The 18,523-nt window shown below is 47.2% G+C and overlaps 2 protein-coding genes across 7 annotated transcripts in view; one reads left to right on the top strand and one right to left on the bottom strand.

The window, feature by feature from the left end:
* DOCK1 (dedicator of cytokinesis 1) overlaps positions 1–18,523 on the top strand; it is a 568,995-nt gene that overhangs the window by 220,083 nt on the left and 330,389 nt on the right. The gene's annotated exons all lie outside the window — the stretch shown is intronic.
* INSYN2A (inhibitory synaptic factor 2A) overlaps positions 5,281–18,523 on the bottom strand; it is a 61,539-nt gene continuing 48,296 nt past the window's right edge. For 2 of the 5 annotated variants that reach the window (XM_069566872.1, XM_069566869.1), the window contains one exon: positions 5,281–6,659. In XM_069566872.1, coding sequence (XP_069422973.1) covers positions 6,476–6,659 — 184 coding nt within the window. In that variant the 3' untranslated portion in view covers positions 5,281–6,475. Of the gene's footprint in view, positions 6,660–14,730; positions 15,881–18,523 lie in introns of those variants that run through there. The other 3 variants (XM_069566868.1, XM_069566867.1, XM_069566870.1) reach the window with 2 other exon arrangements.

Below are 18,523 nucleotides of genomic sequence, written 5' to 3' on the forward strand. Positions count from 1 at the left end.
AGGACATTCACCATTTCCGACTGGAGATGCTCAGGAAGCTCTTTTGGGAGTCAGGGGGCCTCGAGTCCGCTTGGTGACAGCCGCAGAGCGGTGAGACTGAGAGGCCGCCCTGCTTCCTGAGCTGGACCTTGGTCTGCCCGTCAGCTCCTGAGCAGATTTGTACAGTGGCTTCTTGATGTCGCTGGTGTTGCTCTGGTAATTTAGATGAGAGGAGGATCCAGAGGGGGAAAATATCCCTGACAAGATGGACAAAAAAAACCTTCATCAGGGGCCCTTCTAGAGTGAGAAATGAGCAGCACGTGGTTTATCAGTCTGCCTGGGGCCAGCTGTGCTGTCCCCGGTGTGACACAGAGATTCCAGGACTTATGTGTCTGCTCTGCTTTTTTGCATCAGTGGAATGGAAGTGGTATAACCACGAATCAGCTCACCAATTCTGCATGATTGCTAAAGAGGGACCTAAAAAATCCAAGTGATTTTAAAGTTTTAAATAGCTGTGCTTCACTTAATAATTTATTTCATGATATTGTCAATAGTAGGAGTAGACCTGTGACCTCTGTTTCCAACAGAATTATTCATCAGCTGGGGATGCTGTTGTGGCCTGGCAGTTCCCCATCCATTCATATACGGGACTGAGAACTGGGGGACTTCACACATTATTGGCTAAGCCTTTTCTTTCACCTGTATCTGTGGTATCTTATAAACACCATGCAGTTGGTTATGTGTCACTTGTTTCAGTTCATTTTATACCTTTCAACTTCGTATTTGAAACGGGCTGTTGGAGTGCGTCTCAGGCAGAGGATAAAAATATGCCATGATCCTACTGAGTGGATGCCTTTTTGACAAAGGAAACTGCATTTGGCAAGTTTAGGGTTGTGGATGGCTTGGATGTTGACCATGGGCCCTAACACAGAAGACTTGCAGTATCTGACCACAGAATTAAGATGCCATTTCATCTTTATTCCAGGATTGTCTGATGCTGTAGAATAGTGGGTTGAAATGTCGAGTTTTGCATTGTCTGATTTCAGATTTGATTTTTCTCTTCCTCTTTGAAAACGTTTCTAGGCTAACAGTGCTCGGCACCTTCTTGGTCATTGTGTTCGGTTCCGAGCAGGGGCCCTGGGGGCTTAGGTGCTCTTGTCTGGTGGGCAGGAGCCCAACCACTTATCTGGTGAGTGACATGGGTACCCCGACCCTCACACAGGACTTCAGGACAAACACAGCCCGTGTCTTTGTTGGAATATGTGCTGTAAATAAAGCTGGGTTGAGAGCAGAGAGGATAATACACATGGCTGTTCCTTCTGTGATGTTAGCCACTGCTGCTGCTTTCAAATGATCAGGTTTACATTTGTTAATGGGTCCCTTAAAAATGTAATCGAGTGAGGACTTTTAAAGATTTTTTTCTGTGGCCTGGATACGCACCAGAAGACTGAAAATTACTAATTCACATGAGAATGTGGGCCTCTTCAAAAGAAAGATTCCCCTGGAAAACTGACAGAAGTAGGCTTAGCAATGGGAAAAGTTCTGCCTGCGTTCACCACTCACTCTTGTGAGCACCAGACCTCCTCGTTCCCTAGACTCGAGGGATAGTTCTTTTGTTTCCGCTCTGAGAGCCAGCTGTAGGGGTCGTTGATGGGAGCGGTGTTTCCTTGGGGCAGTAGCACCGATGACAGGGACGATGCTGATAGTGGAAGCCCACTGCTTTCTTTGAGCCTGTGTGATTTACAAGGACCTGACACGCTTCTGCATTTGAAAGATACTGTAAGAGGCGTGGTCTCCCCCTGCATGCGGCCCCTTTACCAAGATTATCACCAGGACTTTTCACAGAGATGTTCTTTCCCCACGCATGCGCGTTCATTTTGCGATACCTGTTCTAATGGACTTTACGTATGAATGTGCTTTTAACAAAGTGCTGATCTTAACCTTGCTTCGCAGAAGAAAACAATACATTATAAAAGTTTCAAGTGGACAGTATCTGCTTTTTCTATATGAGTATTACATAAAGTGTCTCTAACGTGTGTTTGTTAATAAATCTACTTAGAATACATCTGACTGGCAGAAAGTCATCTGATGTGGGTACACATATGAGCTGTGATGACTTTATCCACTCATTCCCATTTGGTGTTTGTACAGCAGTGTTCCCAGCCTTTCTCATATTTTCTGTGGCCCTCCTATTTTTTTCAAGCTTGGTGACTGACCGTGGATTTGTTGACTAGGAAATAAAGACCACGCCATTCCCTGGGTAAAGTATGCTGTGCGATTCTTGCATATTCATCCTAGACTGTACCTTAAGTTAGTTATTGAGTTGCTTGAAAGGCAGTGTACTGCCTGTGCCTGAGCTGCCCACTTGTCAGCACGTATGTTATATGTAATAGCAGGGTGAGTTACCTCCAGTTCACAAAATGCGACGTTGTTTCTGAATCCTGTAACTCTTTTCTTCCGCTCAATAAATGGGTTGTGCGCTTATCCCATGCCAAGTGTGCCAGTGAGAGAGATTTTCTAGATAAAAGGAGACATACCAGTGTGGAAGGCAGCTGCTGTGACCTTTAGGTGACATGTAATCATGTCAAATTTTACTTGCTGATAAAAATGCTCCTGAAGAAGCATTCCAGCTGTGGTGGGCTTTGTAAACACGTAGTATCCTCACAGACAGCATGGAATGCAGAGGTTCATGGCTTGTCTCTTCTTTTTTGTTCTCGCTGTCTTCAGTGGGAAGCACAAAGCAAACACTTGTATTGCATGGTGCGTCTTCTGAGTTGGAACTGAGCGTGGTGTATCTCAGATCCGCCTTGCCCGTGGTGGTACCCCAAGGAGAAGGGCTTTGCAAGGTATGCTCACTGTTACCATCTGAGACTGGAGTCAGCCTGGTGTGGGTCCATGAATGACGACGCCATGACTGCCACACCTCAGGTCGCCATGACTGCCACACCTCAGGTCTCCATGGCAACGGACATCTCGGCAACCTCCTGGGATGGGGGAAACATCTGCCAACTTCTTGTGCCCTTTCCAAGAGAGCAAGATTTTCCCACATCTTGACTTCCCCTTGATCATAACTCTGCTTAGGGGATCATCTGAGACAGAAGGACCATATGTGGAGGCCTGGGACCGCTCCTTGGAGGCTAGTCACACACTTGCAGTGTGATATGTGGGCACCTGTGTGCAGAATGTCTTGAATCTGGTTATCGATAAGAGAGGACCTGTGAGGCAGCACAGTGTGAGCACATGTGTGAACAGTGTGCGGCTCACAGATGATTGTTGAGTGTGATTTGGAGCTTCCCCGGGCACTCTGGGCATGGATTCTTCCGCCCCATCTTGACTCCATCCTGACTCCTGACCCCTTCTTTGCTCAGAGGGACTTGTGAGGGCAGCGGGGGCCTTCTGTCTCAGCCCCATCCTTGTGAGCGGACTTTGTTATTGCAGAGCCTGAGAAAGGGGGTGGTGACTCTCCTCTCCTAGGTTTCTGGGGGCCTTTTCCCTTGGGAAAGGAGGTTGGCTTGGGCTGGTCTTCATGGGAGAGGCAGGGTACTCAGCCCAATGGAGGCACTGGTCTTCCATCCCGGGGAGGGAGGAAGAAAGGAAGGAGGTGGCCAGTTTCCTGGGGCTGGGCACTTGATGGATGGATGGTCTAGAATCTGCCTCGGGGGAGGGAATGGGGATGAGAGGACTTGCCCTGGAAATACCAATGAGGTTGGTTGTCCCTGAGGTTCTTCAAAAATTAGATTTCAGCCAGATCCTCCTGTGTGTGGTGGCCTTTGATCTTAAAAGCTATACATCCTCCTGGCAGCTGAAGCCTGTGCCGCAGATGTGACCTGTCAACTGAGTCTGAGCTGGATTCCAGCCCTGCCCCCACCCCCACCAGGCCAGGCTGTAGGCAGTGCGCACACTCTATGAATTTTCTCCTCTTATGAAGACTCTGTGAAGTTCTCTTCAGCCTGAACACCCTTCCTTCATTGTTATTTCCTTCGATGGATGGCTTCTCTTTTCCCAAACTATTGAGACTATGAAATAAGTTTAATAGCCGCACAAAACATGACCTTTGATTTTTTTTTTATTTAAAAATTAATAAAGAACTTAGTGACAAGTATAATAATGTAATCTCTATACGTAATGCCATGTGTACATCTACATATGCAGGAACACGGTACTTTTTACCTTGGTTTTGTATCAAAGATTTTACGTAAATCTTTCTAAGAGAAGAGTCATCACCTGTGAGTGACACGCTGCAGTCATGAAATGAGATTGAAAATATTTTTTTTCCTATTCTGAAGATAGTTTCATTTTTAGATAGGAATTCATTTATCTTCAGTTCCCTTTTAGATTCTGAAAAAATTTTTTTTTCTTTTTTTTTGGTCTAGACTGCTTTCAGACAGTGATATTACTTTGTTTATGAGGATGTCCTCTTGTTTAGACAGAATTATGGTACTAAGCAGAAAGCTGCTAACATCCTTATTTCAATTCACTGAGACAGTCGGGATTCTGAAGACACAAGGAGAGAGAACTTGTTGCAAACATGTTTTTATAACTTTAGTTAAAAACAGTATAAAATACATGAAACACATTTTTTTTCAAATTTTATCTCTACACGAAACAATTGCACTTCCTTCATGGTATTTGATCAACTTAACTCAGTCTTCTCCTTCCACAAAAATATTTCTCAATTCTATTAAGTGATATTCAAGGATTCTTATCCTCATATATCGATTCCACAAAAGATGCATGTTTTTTTTCTTTTAATTAAAGTATACCTCTGTGAGATAGCTGGAGTAACCCCCAAAGAATGCTTACATGAGATACTCCTGTCATTCTTTTTTTTGTTTGTTTCAAGCCCACTAAGGTCCTTGTAGAATCAGAACACTGAGAACAAAAAAATAGATTTGCTATTGAGTCAGAAGGAAAATGCATGGCAAGAAATAGCTCCAGTCTGAGAAATGCAGGTGGATCCTTTCACCAAGGTTGACCACTCTGTTGGCATCTGATCAATAAGGTGTGCGTGTGAGCATGAGATTAGATTGGAAACAGTTGGACAGAGACTAGGAGACTTGGTTTCCTTGTACGTTCACAGACAACTCAAAATTGACGTTGTTACTCCCTGCCCCCCCCCCCCAAAAAAAAAAGGCAAAGGAAGATGCCTACTTCCTATTGTGAAAAGCCAAAGTTTGATAGAGTCATTAATAGAGTAGGGGCTTTTGAATTCTATAAAAAGGTACCTGCAAAGGGCCAAAGGAACGAGTGAAAAAATAAAGGAACTGAGATTTATATTGCAATGTGTAATCAAAAGAGAACTCGAAGTGTCAGGATTTATTTAAAAAAGACCTAAAAACATTTGATTCACAGCTTTCCTCTAGGTATTGTCATTTAGTACAGCTCACTAACAGGTTAAATGTGGGTGACATTAAGGTGGTTTGTCAGTAGCAGCTAAACTAAGCACAGGGTTTCGCTTTGAGGTGGTCAGATCTTCCCCGGCTGTTACAAAGCATAACGAATGGTATCAAACATCTGGCTAGGCTTTCGTGATGAACAGTGTCTCAAAGATTGATCCACAGAAACACTTTCCGGTGGCAGAGAATGCCTGTGATTTATCGGTGACTGTATAATCCATTGTGTATCTCTGTGTGTGTTTTCAGATTCTTGCCAGGATTTATCATTTGGCCTTTGGGTACCAAAAGATTAAAAAATGAGATCTATGAAAGCTTAGTGTCCGATAGCGCTGACCCTGTCAACTTGCAGTGATTAAAAGCATGTCCTGACTCTGGGGGGACTCCTGGCTGCTGCTGGCCATTGGGAGCAGGAGCAGAAAGCATGTCGCCGGTCTGGAGATGAAGGAGACGCCGAATTTGAGGTGTCAGTGTGACACTGAGATGCCACTTGGCTTAGCGCTACAGCACGTGAAGGCAAATATACATAGAGTCACATTTTAGAGATTATTCATGGTCTCCGACCACTGGAAAAAAATTGTGCTTTCTCTGGAATTCGATGTGCTGGAAATTGCACTCGCACCCCCCCTCCCCCCGCCCCCCGCTTATTTGCAAAATTAAACGTAAAAATGAAGTCCTTTGCAAACGTAAGGGCTGCTTTTTTCTTCTCAGTATTTAAAAAAAATAAAGGCTTGAAAATAATTATGAGTTTTCGCTGTGTTACAGAGTGACAGCCTGCCGTTCTGCAGGTTGATAACCTAATCCTTGCCGATCTGGGGGTGGGGGCATAGAATTTTTAGGTTTCACCTTTGACCGTGTTAGGTTTTGTTTCCGATTTTACATCCCACACCCCCGAACTGCAGAGACAGCTGGCAAGGTATGACCTGCACTCCCTTGCCTCTGTGAGCTGATCTGTCACAAAGGCCTTTTTGGTAAGCAGGGGGAGAACTGGGTGATGCCCAGCCCAGCCACCCTTCACTCCATCCTGTTCGTTTTGGAAAAGGGTTTACTTTGAACTCCAGTGGGTTTTCAAGACGGCCTTCAGACTCCAAACACCGTGAGGGTTAAAGGAACCAGAGTTTCCACCGTCCGTGCTTTTTAGATTCAGTTTTGGATTTTTGCTTGGGAGTTGAGGAGTACGTCTCCTGAGTGTAAGGCGAAGGTGCGACCTGAGTTTCCTCGAACGGATGAAGTTTCCGCAGAACTGGCTGGAGTTTGTCTTCCTGCTGCTTGAAATCTAGCTCCACACTAGAAAGCAAAGAGAGGGACGGATTTAGTGGCTCGGTGACAGCAGACTTCGGTGCCATCCTCCCCGTGTAACGATCATTTGGATGCTGTTCATGATGTCATTTTATGGCTCAACGTTAAGCAATTGGCGAGAATATGTTTGAGCTCTTAATCATTATGAACTATCTCCAAAAAGTTCACTTTCTTCTGAAAATAACTTAGCATTCTCTGAAGCTTTGTTAGTGTACATGGTGTGGAGGCATAGACTGTCTGTTGAAACCATAAATGTGACCTGTGAATAAGCTTTTTGCTTGTCGATGCACTACATACATGTGCTTCGTGGAATAAATAGTTAAGCAAAGATATGGAGCGCTTAGGGGTCATCTTAGTACATTTGCACCAGGTGCTTGGAAGCTCTGTGCAACTTTTCACAAGGTCAGAGTAATCCATTCATCTCACCTGAAACTATTGTTAAGTGACATGACCTTGGCTTCTGGGCTCCTTTGAAAAATCTCATCTGCTTGAAAAAGTGGCAAGAACCCAAATATCCAAAAATGTGTGTTTTATCAAGTCAGCACCACTGAACGTCACTCAGTGGTTCTCAAAGATAGTTTTTTGTTGTTGCAAAAACATAGATAGTATTCAGTGAAAATAACGTAGAATTGTAATTACACGGCTGAAGCCGTAATGTGCAAACATGTAGCCATAGGAAAGGACGCTCACCAGTAGTGACAGTGTGTTAGAACGACAGGATTGAAGGGGATTTTTAAGTGTATCTTGTTTGCTATGAAATTTCTCCTAATAATGCTGCAGCTTGCCTGGAGTCCTCCTAGCTCTCCATGGCTTTGGAAAGGACCACCGTGGACCCCCTAACTTTGGGTAGGACCCCCTGCTCCAGTGTCACTCTTGCGTGGTCAGCCAAGGGGCGCTGGGCCCGGCTCCCTTCTGCTTTCCTCGCCTGAACCCTTAACAACGTAAACCTGGGTGCTGTGTCACCAGGCCTCCGGAGACCTCCGCTCTGTGCCCTTTCCCTGTCTGCTCTGGGTGCCCATCGAAATGTCAGTAGATTTCAGTACAGGCTCAGCAGTGATGATAATACATGAGGTCATAACATTTTATATCCAGTAGAACTGTAAACCATTTATAAACATGATATTCCACTGATTTAGAGAATCATTAATCCTGGCCACATTTTGACATTTTGGAAAGACAAAACAGCAAAGCTGTATTATCTGGAGCTTTAAAAACAAGTTCAAGACCCATCTAATGGACCGTTTTATGCTTTAAATCCACTGTTCCATTTTTCTTATCATCAAAGGCTATATTAGTGAAAAATTAAAAATGCCATCAGAGAAGTTTATGACTAGTTCTCTCTCTGCTCCCAAAACAATGATTTTTTTTCCCCCTTCATTTGAAATGGCCTCTTTGCATTATGCTGCAGTTTATAGGAAATAGAATAAAACCCTGTGAACTCATGACCTGCTAGTCTAGAACAGGGACTGACGGAGGTTTGGTTCCTCTGGGGGACAGTTGTGAAAAGTGCAAACCTCAGCTCACGCTGCCTTTGTGAAACAAGAGCCTCAGCTATTGTTCAGTAGGAAGAACAAGCATCTCCATTGTGGCTTTCCCCTTTGATGCTGAGGTGGGGGTGGGGGACAGGCGAGCTCAGAGAAACCCCTTCACCTCTTTAAGGTTCAGTCCCCTTTGCTTGAAGGGGTATAAGAATGGCTGCCCTGATATCTCACTGAAAAAGGATAAGGATCCCCCTATACCCTCTCCCTTGAAAAATAAAAACTTCCTGAACTATAAGATGTGATTCAAATATTATTTTCTCCTTATCATCTGTTGGTCACGAATTGTATAATGGCAACAACCTATGAAAGTATTCTTCGACTTGGACATTTAACAAAGAAAACAAGAACCTTGCTGTTGAGTCTGTGAGATGTTATGGTATCCAATATGGTAGCATAGGCCCAAAAGAGTCGTTTTGTCAAGGCTAGTATCTGTCAAGGTTTAGTACTGAAAGTGTGTTCTCCAGATCATAACCATCTCAATAGGCCCAGATAGGTTTTGTGTTATTAGATCGGGGTGGGGGGGGGGGCGCTAGCATTTCCTGTGCCAATGGTACAATTCTGGTACCTGTAATTATTGAATTCCCATTAAGCATCTACAGTGGGAATCCTGTTATTAACCAATTTATCACACCGCAGAACCATGTAATCACAGCATAATCTAATCTGAGTTCTTGTTAACAAGATGACTCGACTTCATCTGTCAGCTGATTCCTATCTGGAGTCCCCCGTGAACCGAGAAGCTGCCGTCCAGAGCAGGTTTCTTTGTGCAGGGAGTGACTTGGAGTGCCCTGGAGTGAGGTGACCTTGAGCCCGGCACCTCCCTCCCCTTCTGTCGCCCCAGGTCACGGCACACCTGCCTGTCAGGTGGCGCGCGGGCACCCGCCAGGCAAACTGTGGAGTGCTGTGCCCTGCGGCCAGGTTGGAGTGATATGAAGGGCTCAGTCCAGGGGGCCTTTTCTCGTTTAGGAGGGAGCTCACCGAGTCACTGGGGCGAGTCAGGGGCAGACAGCTGGCTGCACAGGGCGGTGGCCGAAGGTTAATCGTCTGGCTGACTCTAGCTGACACAGAGCGAAAGATCCCTTCAGTCTCAGCGGCCAAATGGCCAGGATCAAGCTGCACTTGCCGCTCCGGCTCGCCCAGAGGACTTGGACAGGAGCCAGCGGTGGGCATTCTAGGGCACCTGGACTCTGTGCCATGCCTCCCTGTCTAACATAGTGAGCGGTTCAGATGGATCCTGGGGGTGGTATGGGTGCACCGCCTCTGGAGGGGCAACGGCCCTCGCTTTGGGTCTGGACCCTGATCAGAGGGACGCTGCCTGTGTGAGTGGTGGTGGTGGAGGCTGTGACTGTCCCAGAGCCAGGGTGTGGGGCCGCTGTCACCATGTTGCTTTCTCCCTGGCCTGGAGCGCGTGTCCTGACTCGGGGGTGGCTGCCACGCCTCACTCCTCCATCCCCAGACACACAGGGCCTTCTGACCTTCTAGCACCTTCTGCAAGGTCCCCCACAACTGTCCTTTCTTCTTCCTCTGCACCCACTACTGATGACTCATGATTATGAATTTGGCTCCGTATCATTGTCTCCATCCCCTGATCAGCATCTCCATCAGCACCTACAGCAGGGCCTGAGCCGTGGCAGTTGCCTGTGTGATGTTTACTGAATCAACACATGAGCCTTAAAAGACAAATCCCATAGCAGCTTTCGTCCCAGTTGCCCTGGGCTGCTCTGTCTTGGTCGATGATATTGGAGGTGCCCCCTGGCTCTCCCCCCGGCAAGCCCCCTCCTCGTGAAGATAACCAGGGCTTCTCCCCCAGGCAGTGGTGCTGGAGTCCACTCCCAGTGGAATCTGAGGCCAGGCTCCTTTCTGTCAGAACCTAACTGAAGAAGATTCTGAAACTTGTGTTGCAAATTGCACACCAGGATCTGTTCAGAGCCTGCTGCCTCCACTTCCACTACTGACGTCCTCTTTTCTGGGAGGGTCTGCAGTAAGATCATAGGATGGGTGGGGTCCGAGGCTGTGCTGGCCAGTGGCCAGGTGTGCTCTGTGAAGAAGATCCTAGGAGCATCTTTTGAGTCCCTTTCCACCTGCCCTGTGGGCTACAGGCCCTGTTGTGGCTTCCTGCAGGATGTCGCGTCTAAGCTCCATCAAGGGGGTGTTTATCCACCATGTGGCAGGACGTGCCGCCCCAGCTCCAGCTCGGAGATGCATCCCCTGGTGTTCCAAGTCTGACCTCTCAGGCTCGCCTCATCTCTTAGGACTCTGTGGGGGGTTACACAGCTTCCTGCCATCTCCAGGGTCTCAGGGTCCAGCCACACACGAGGCAGGAGGCTGCTGGTCGTGCCGCCCGACTCCTGCAGGTGAGATCTGGTGTCTGTGATGGGCTGTCGAGTGGACGCGTACAGCAGGCTGAACCCTGACGCCTCTGGAGGATAAGCAGTCTGGAAGAAGTCCTGACTCGGGATGTTCCAAGCCAGAGTGTGAAGAGGCTGGAGCCAAGCCAGCCTCACCTAACCTGCGTGCTCTCTCCTTTGGTCCTGAGTGCAAAGGCAGCCTGCAGATTGTGCTGGGTGATCCAGGAGCAGTCCCTGGACTGTTTACAAGATATGAACCCCTGGGATCTGTTAGTATTTACCTTTTATATCTCTCTTTTCCTTGCCTGTGCCCATCCAGCCAAACGCATGTTCTGAGAGCTGAGTGGGCAGTGAAGCTGCACTGGCCGACGTGCCCACTAAAACCTATGGCCACATATACAGGACTCCCTGTGATGTATGATTAAAGCCATGGGACACACACCTCACGTCTTTGGTTAGTCCTTTTCTCTTGAAAATGGAAGTTTTATGTATAGGGACTTCACTTACAGAGTTATCACTCTGTCCATTTCCAAGGAAATAAAAATCTGCTCTGGACTTCCGGCCGCTCTGGCCACCAGCCCGGGCTTTGTTGTCCTCCCGGCGTCTCTGCTGGGCTTGTAGTAACGCTTCTCCCCACAACGTCGCGCGATTCTGCAGAGGAGTGTGGTCCCGGCGTCTCTGCAGATGCTCTGGTGTCTGCTGCTCCTATAAATACCCGAGCCCTGCCACAGTTGCCTAAGCAAGCTGCTGCCTTCTCCTCAAGTTAATTTAAGGGGAAATGGACACAGAGCGTCCCTTTCTCCAGCCCCGCTGGGGGTAGCCGTGAAGAGTCAAGAGCAGGCGAGTTTGGCTCCCAGGCACTTGTGTGTGTCCTGGACTGGAAGAAAACCTGAGATCTCTGACTTCTCCAATCTTGATAGTGTCAGCAGGGCTCAGTGGGCTGCGGAGCGGAGGCCTCCGTTTTTCAATCTCTCTGCATCAGGTCACAGAGTCACCGGGGCTCCGTGCGGCTCTGTCTGTCTCACGCTCTGCCACTGTGGATACATCGTGCCACCCTCGGGGACTGGAGCTTCCTGGGCTGGAAGTGACGGTGGAGATGCCTCCATTGCCAGGGGGCTCCTTGGAGCCACCAAATGTGCATGGAAATTGGGGCAAGCCCAGGGCAGCCAGCTCGCTAGGATGTGGGAAGGCTGTAATCCATGGGTCTGAGGGGGACAGACAGCGTCCCCAGAACGATATATCAAGTCTGATAGCACCATGGAGGACACAGTGTCGTTCAGAGGAAACTGAAGGTCAGGTCCGCCCCCTTGCAGGCCAGATGGAGCAGGCAGGTCACTTTTCACTCCTGGGCACTGGTTTACATACACGACCCTGGCTGTGCCTTCAGGGAGTAGAAGAACCAGGACCCGAGACAGCCATCTCCTCCCAGGACACATCTCCACGTGACTCCTGGCGAGTCCCATCCAGCCAGCATGTCCAGAATCGCATTGTTTCCCCAGACTCAGCTGGCGAGCTCGGCACCTTGGGGTCTGGCTGGACGTGCCCTTCCTGCCCGCTCCCATCTGCTGGGTCTGGGGCAGCCGCCTCTCAGCAAGCTCTGGGGACTTCCTCTGCCCCCGCAGACCTTCAGCTGTTTTGGCCGTGGAAACAGCCGTCTGGTGTGTCTTCTCTCCACCTCGCCCCCATCCTAACCTGATTTCCAAGTACCTGAGCCACCTCAGGGACACCTGAAACTCCGACTGCTCATCCTGTCCACCAGGTCACTGTTGCCTCTTCCTTCCATGGATGTTCTAGACCCATCACATACACCTGTCCCCTCCCTGTCCTGTCCAAACCCCTCTGGACCAAGTTCTGAGGGTCTCCATACATGTTCATCAGAGCACTTCTGGCTCATGTTGGATTGTAGTGCCTTTTCTCAGTTCTGTTAACTCATCAAGGGTTAGGCCGTGTTGACGTCAGCGTCCTCTGTGGTGCCTTCAATACTGTGGCAGGCTCAGCACAGAATCTTGGTTTACTGAAATAAACTGATGACCTAAACCCATATCCCATCCATTCCATTCTCGGCAGAATGCTGCTGCTTTCTTTCCTAGTTATAATATTCATTAAAATGGACATACAGGTACTTCCCTGCCAGTTCAGTGGTAAATATTTCACCTTCCAATGCAGGTGGTGAGGGTTTGATCCCTGGTCGGGGAGCTAGGATCCATCCCACGTTCCTCTTGGGTCAAAAACACCGAAACGTAAAACGGAAGCGATATTGTAACAAATTCAATACTTTAAGATGGTCCACATCAAAAAATCTTTAAAAGATGAACATATGTGCACAGAACGTGCCCATGTTATATACCTGTTATATGTATATGGATCTCATTCTGATCGTTTCCAGTATTAAGACTATGAACATAGATCCATCAGAACAACGATTCATTATAACCAATCTCTTCTGCCATCTCTCTCGCACACGGCAGGTGCATGATATAAGTTTACAGGATCACTGTAAGATTTAAAATACCAGAAATAAATGGGTATTCAGTAATATTAATACCCGAACTATAAAAGATCTATCCCCTTTTCATGATATCCTATGGCAAAGAAATTATGGGTATAAAAAGCAAAACATTAGTCGGCTATTCTAGCTATAAATTATACTCTGAAGTAGCTAAAATTATAGCTGGACAGTGACCTTTCTGAATACATCTTGTTACGTGTCCTGCCCACACAGGAGAACAGTCATTCCTTTTAGGCTCGGCTGAAGCCCCACCATTGGTGTCTCTCTCATCTGTGACTTCCTCTGGAGCAGAGACTGATTCACCACCCATGCTACATCTCAGAGCTCAAATCTGAGGGCTGGCCAGGTGCACGGGGTGAGGGGGCTGTGCTTGAGCCTCCCATAATTTCGAGCCACAGAGAGGTCAAAGCAGAAAGACCAAATCCTGTTTGTAACCTCCACCCGTGATAATTTCTTGGGTAAGAAAGGGACCAGATCACTAACAAGAGTGGTATCAAGCGTAACTGAGGCCACACTCCTAGCAAGTCATCAAGATCAGAGATTATATTTAGAAGGGGTGGATAATTATTAAATGTGGACTGCCAATCTGCTGCTGTTCCTGGCCTCAACAAAGAGCGCACATTTTTAATTAAAAAAAAAAAAAAGAACAAACATCTTTAGGCAGGACATGGATTGTAAGGGCAGTTAAAAGGCGAGAACACAGGACTCTCCAAAATCATTTGCAGTGAGTCCTGCAGGTGCCAGGGTTGGAGTGCCCAGCCAGGTGACCCAAGTCGGGTCGGCCGAGGTCTTGGCCGTCACCGTGTCTTCTGTTCTGACCCTGAGGATGGACAGTCTGCTGCCCAGAGAAGAATGCCTTCTTGGGGTCCCAGCACTTGAGCTAACATGCACAGCAACCCAGCTCCTCTAAGCCTCCCGAGTTGAAGATGCTCTCAGGAGCTCCCCATATTCTGACATGAGCAGAGAGAGCCAAGATATGGACCAGTGACAGCTCTCAGCAGACAGACCAGAAGAGCATTAGCTCATTAGCATGTCCTATGGTGTCACCAGTGACCAGCCTGAAGCCCCGAGCTCCCCACTGCCTCTCCAGAGATGTGATGTCTATGGGACCAGTGCCTTCAGGGAGGCTGCTGGGGGAGAAGTTTCAGCTGAGCGACGCCTGCAAACTCTAGGTGGTTTCTCTTGTCATTGAGTCACCCAGGAACTTTACACGTCCATTGCTTTAAGGACTGGATGCTGTATCTACCCCAAAGGGAAATTTCCACGGCCATCTAAAAAATGAATTACACTGATTGGCTCATGACACAGTGTAACCCCTTCACACTGTTTTGGACATAGATGACTACCTCATTAATTTTGACTTTTGAGGGTCTTAAGAGGAGGGCTGTCAGTATAATTAGCCTTTCTCTGCTGAATACATTTTAACTAATTGCTTTACAAATAATATGTTGAGATGAGTAATCAGTTTTCAATTTTACAGCTGTAATCAGTTACACATTAGAATTTTCGATACGAAAGGTTAGTAAAATGTCACTAAAGATAGTCAAACCTAATCCTTACATACTGGGGAAAAAGAAATAGGATTCTGATAGAACATACAAAGCTTGGATTACTGGTTTGGGGAATTTTCAGGGAGAATTTTGAGGTCTGTTAAATCATTCTTTTTTTTTTTTTTCTCTCTCACTTTTAATTTACTTTATTAAAACATATTTCCTTACATCAGAGCAACATTACCTAAGGTGTTACATTCTCCAGGGAAATCTTTTCTGTTATCTCTTTCCGCCCCATCACTCAACTGTAAATTCTAGGCAAGAGCACTAAGTATTAGACAAAAGGCTAATTTCCTCCACATCAGTTCATGTTGTTTAAGAACTTAATATGCACAAGTGGTGGTAATTGAAGCAGGCCTGGGAAGCCACTTCCACTAAGAGATAATCACTAAATGACAAAGACGGCAAAGATTCCACTCCAAGTGGGCTCTGGACAGGCCAGCACTGGCCCCAGTTCTGCATACAAATGCAATTACCTCTCTTAACAATAAGACTTCATTAGTCTCCAGACGTCCAGTCCTGCTGACTGCCCTGATGGCGGGCCACCCTCACCAGCTCCCTTTTTGCAACACTCTGGGATCAGTGACACTTCCAGGCACGTTTTATGTGGAATCTTTGCAGCCTTCAGTTTTATGTTCTTATAGATGATGCAATGAATTTCCATCGATGATTTGAGAAAATGCACACCGTTAATTCTGTGAAATCCTTGTTTCAGTCTCATAAAATGAGAGTATTTTTCTTGTCTTTCCTGAATTCCTCCAATCTCTTTGGAAAAGACCTTGAGGAATCTGGGAGCCTCTTTGATAAGCAATTAAAGACTGCAGTGTACCGGAAAGTTTCCCAGCTGCTGTGAGGATGGATGCTGGGTGCTGGCCGCAAGCCCTCCCCTTCCATCCTTGGACATGCTCTGGCTGTTTATCCCCCTGGATCCTTCTGGTTGTTTCTAGCCCTTAGCTTGGGAGACAGGAGAGGTGTTCTAGCATCTAAACCCTCTCCAAGATGGTTCTGTCTCCTGTGAGTCCGCCACCCCCCGCTGGAGCATCCTGGTTTCCTTCGGCTCCCCGTCCTCGGCCTTTCTTCACTGTGTCCATGGCCCTTACCTTTGGAACAGGAGGTGCCCTGTTGTCCCCTCTCTACTGTTACAGGGACCCTATGGCAGGGGTCCTGTGGGGCTGTCTTCAGCCAGCTCACCAATTCCTCCAGTCTCCTGTTGTCCGGGGCCAAGCCTGTCATCTCCTGGGAGTTCCATGAAAAATGCTTGCTGAAGAAATGCATACAAACATTGAATGGAAGGGACTGGAGTAGTTTATCAAAATGGTTGTTTGAAATTTTGTCTATGCTTGACCATCAGTGGCTCATATCAAAAGATGAAAATATGATTTGGACAACAGGGTATCCTGCAAGCTGCCTCCCTCTGGGGTGCTGAAAGCAAAGTGACCTGCAGACAGACCAGCAGCATTCCCTTCCCTTTGGGGGCTGAGTACGCCCAGGAATTCACTGCGTAATTAACAGTGTCACTCGAGGTCAGCTGTGCTGTGGCCCTGAGGATACAGAGGGGAACCAGGTGTGGGCAGCCGCCTCCGGAAGGTATTGATGGTAGGAATTCTGACACTTTACAGGAAGATTTGAGATTCTGGTAAAGCTTCTACTTAATTAATCTGAATCATCATCATCATTATCTTTTAAATCCCGCCTTTATTCCCCCAAAGCCTTTGAATTGAGGCTAGCAGAGGCCCTCCTCGTCACAGGGCACATGTTTGAATTCAGGCCATTTTGTTGTGGTATTATTTTACGAACTTGCCACTTCAGTTAAGCAGGGGAGATGGCATGTTGCATTGTTCCTTTTTGAAACAAAATCTGAACAAAGGATGAGTCATCAGTTAGCATGACTCATCAGATTAGTCTGACGAGAGACTCACCGAGCTAGGGTGGGTACAAAGCATTTCAGCTGCTTATGAGCAAAGATTATATTAGTAATTTATCCTTCAAACATTTTCTGAAATAATTACAGCCTATTTTGACAGGGAATAGGGATGATAAGTCAGAAAAAGTTTTACTACAGAAAACTAAAATTTGTATCTCTTGTTATCTCGTTTCATGCTGAGATGGTCTTCAATTAGAATTTCCCAATTGGCCCAGATCACAATGGAAGGAATGTCGTTTTAGGGAAAAAAAAATGTTGTCTTGCTAACCACCTCCAAACTCCCAGGGATGGAAGATGTCATTTTGGAGGCTTGGGGTTTCAATATCTAGGAAGCAGAACAAGCCCATTGCCCAAGGATGGAGGTTTGGCTCTATGTAAGTTGATTTGCCAATATAGGAATGGATGTTTTCAGTTGGGAAATGCCTGTGAATGCCCCGACTTTTATCTCCAAGTGGACTTTCTGTTGGGTTTCCCAGGTGGCTCAGTGGTAAAGAATCTGCCTGCAATGTAGGAGATGCTGGTTTGATCCCCTGGAGAAGTAAATGGAACCCCACTCCAGTATTCTTGCTGGGAAATCCCATGGACAGAGGAGCCTGGTGGCCTACATTCCATGGGGTGTCAAAGCGTCAGAAACGACTGAGAGACTAAACAACAACGTATTTTCTGTTGAGGCTTTCAGATCCATCCATTTCATTACTGTAGACCACTGAGTCACAGGATTTCAGAGCTAGAAAGGACCTACCTGACCCCTTCCTGCAATCCTACAGGACTTAGAGATCTAATGGACACCCCTCCAAAGACCGAGGATGGCAGCTGAGCCCTAACTTCTTGGCGGCCCCCTATCTAAACTTCCGTCCCAGGCAGGTTGATGTCTCCAACCTTTTGCTTGTGGTCTTGGCAGCCCCCTTTCCCCTGAAATTGCTTCAAGATCTTTTGTCCCTTTGATTTTTTTTTTTTTCTCCATGCCCTGTATATTTCCATGGCTGACTTGTTGTTTTATAGAGAAATATGTATCTCTGGCAGAGGCACACATTTATTCAAGGGCTGTGTTGCTGAATATGCAGGCAGGCAGCCGCATCTTGGACATGACCCCCTTTGTGTGTCCCTTGGCCAAGTGTTACTGGCAACACGGTGTATTCTTACACGGCTCGGAGAGAGTAATTGGTTTTCGGGTGAAAAGCAATGTGTAAATGCAAGACAGGTGGGGTCAAATTCATTGACCTCCAGGGCTCTGGGCCTGCCAGCATGCAGGTATGACAAATTGCAACATGGAGAGACTGGCAGCTCTTAGGGCCCCTCGGGTTCACCCGGGCTCTGGGACAGCCACAGGCTCTGGCGTTTGAGGAGGTCTTCGTTTTGAAACTCCTTTCACCTCTTCAGTCCTGAGATGCCTCAGACATCCTATGGGAAGGACCCGGAAGAGCAGCAGAGATGGTGGTCCAAGGGCTCCTAGAGTGTTCCTGAAGTCTAGGGTGCAGGCCCTGGTAGCGGAGGACCAGGCTGCCAGAGCCAGGCATGGAGCCAACTGCAGAGATGCAGAACTGAAACCTGTGTCCTCCCGATGGCCTTTGGAATTGATGGAGGGGCCATTGCAGTGTCTTTCTTCCACGAGAAAAGAGCACTTCTTAAAGCCTTTGCAATTTGGACAGTTCCTCTGGCTCACCTCCGAGATGTCTGCCTGCTCAACTGCAGTGTAGCAGGGTCACCTGCACAGGTGAATCCTTCTGCCCTATTGAGTTCTGGATGCTTTTCTGTCAAAGAAACCTCTATTCTTCAGGAAGCATTTGACATTTGAGGACTGAAAGGGCTGATGAACATGAAGACGTCATCTGACTGTATCCTCCCTTCTTCCCCAATCGCCATACTTTTTTTTGGCAAAAGAGAACCTCGAGGGAAGGTTCCTATCTGGGCGTGTCAGCAGCTGCCGGTTGCCACTCTTGCCCCCATCTTTGGTGCTCTGATGGCAGTATAAGAACTGGA

The sequence above is a fragment of the Ovis canadensis genome, chromosome 22 (genome assembly GCF_042477335.2).
Source record: "Ovis canadensis isolate MfBH-ARS-UI-01 breed Bighorn chromosome 22, ARS-UI_OviCan_v2, whole genome shotgun sequence".
Taxonomy (NCBI): Eukaryota; Metazoa; Chordata; class Mammalia; order Artiodactyla; family Bovidae; genus Ovis; species Ovis canadensis.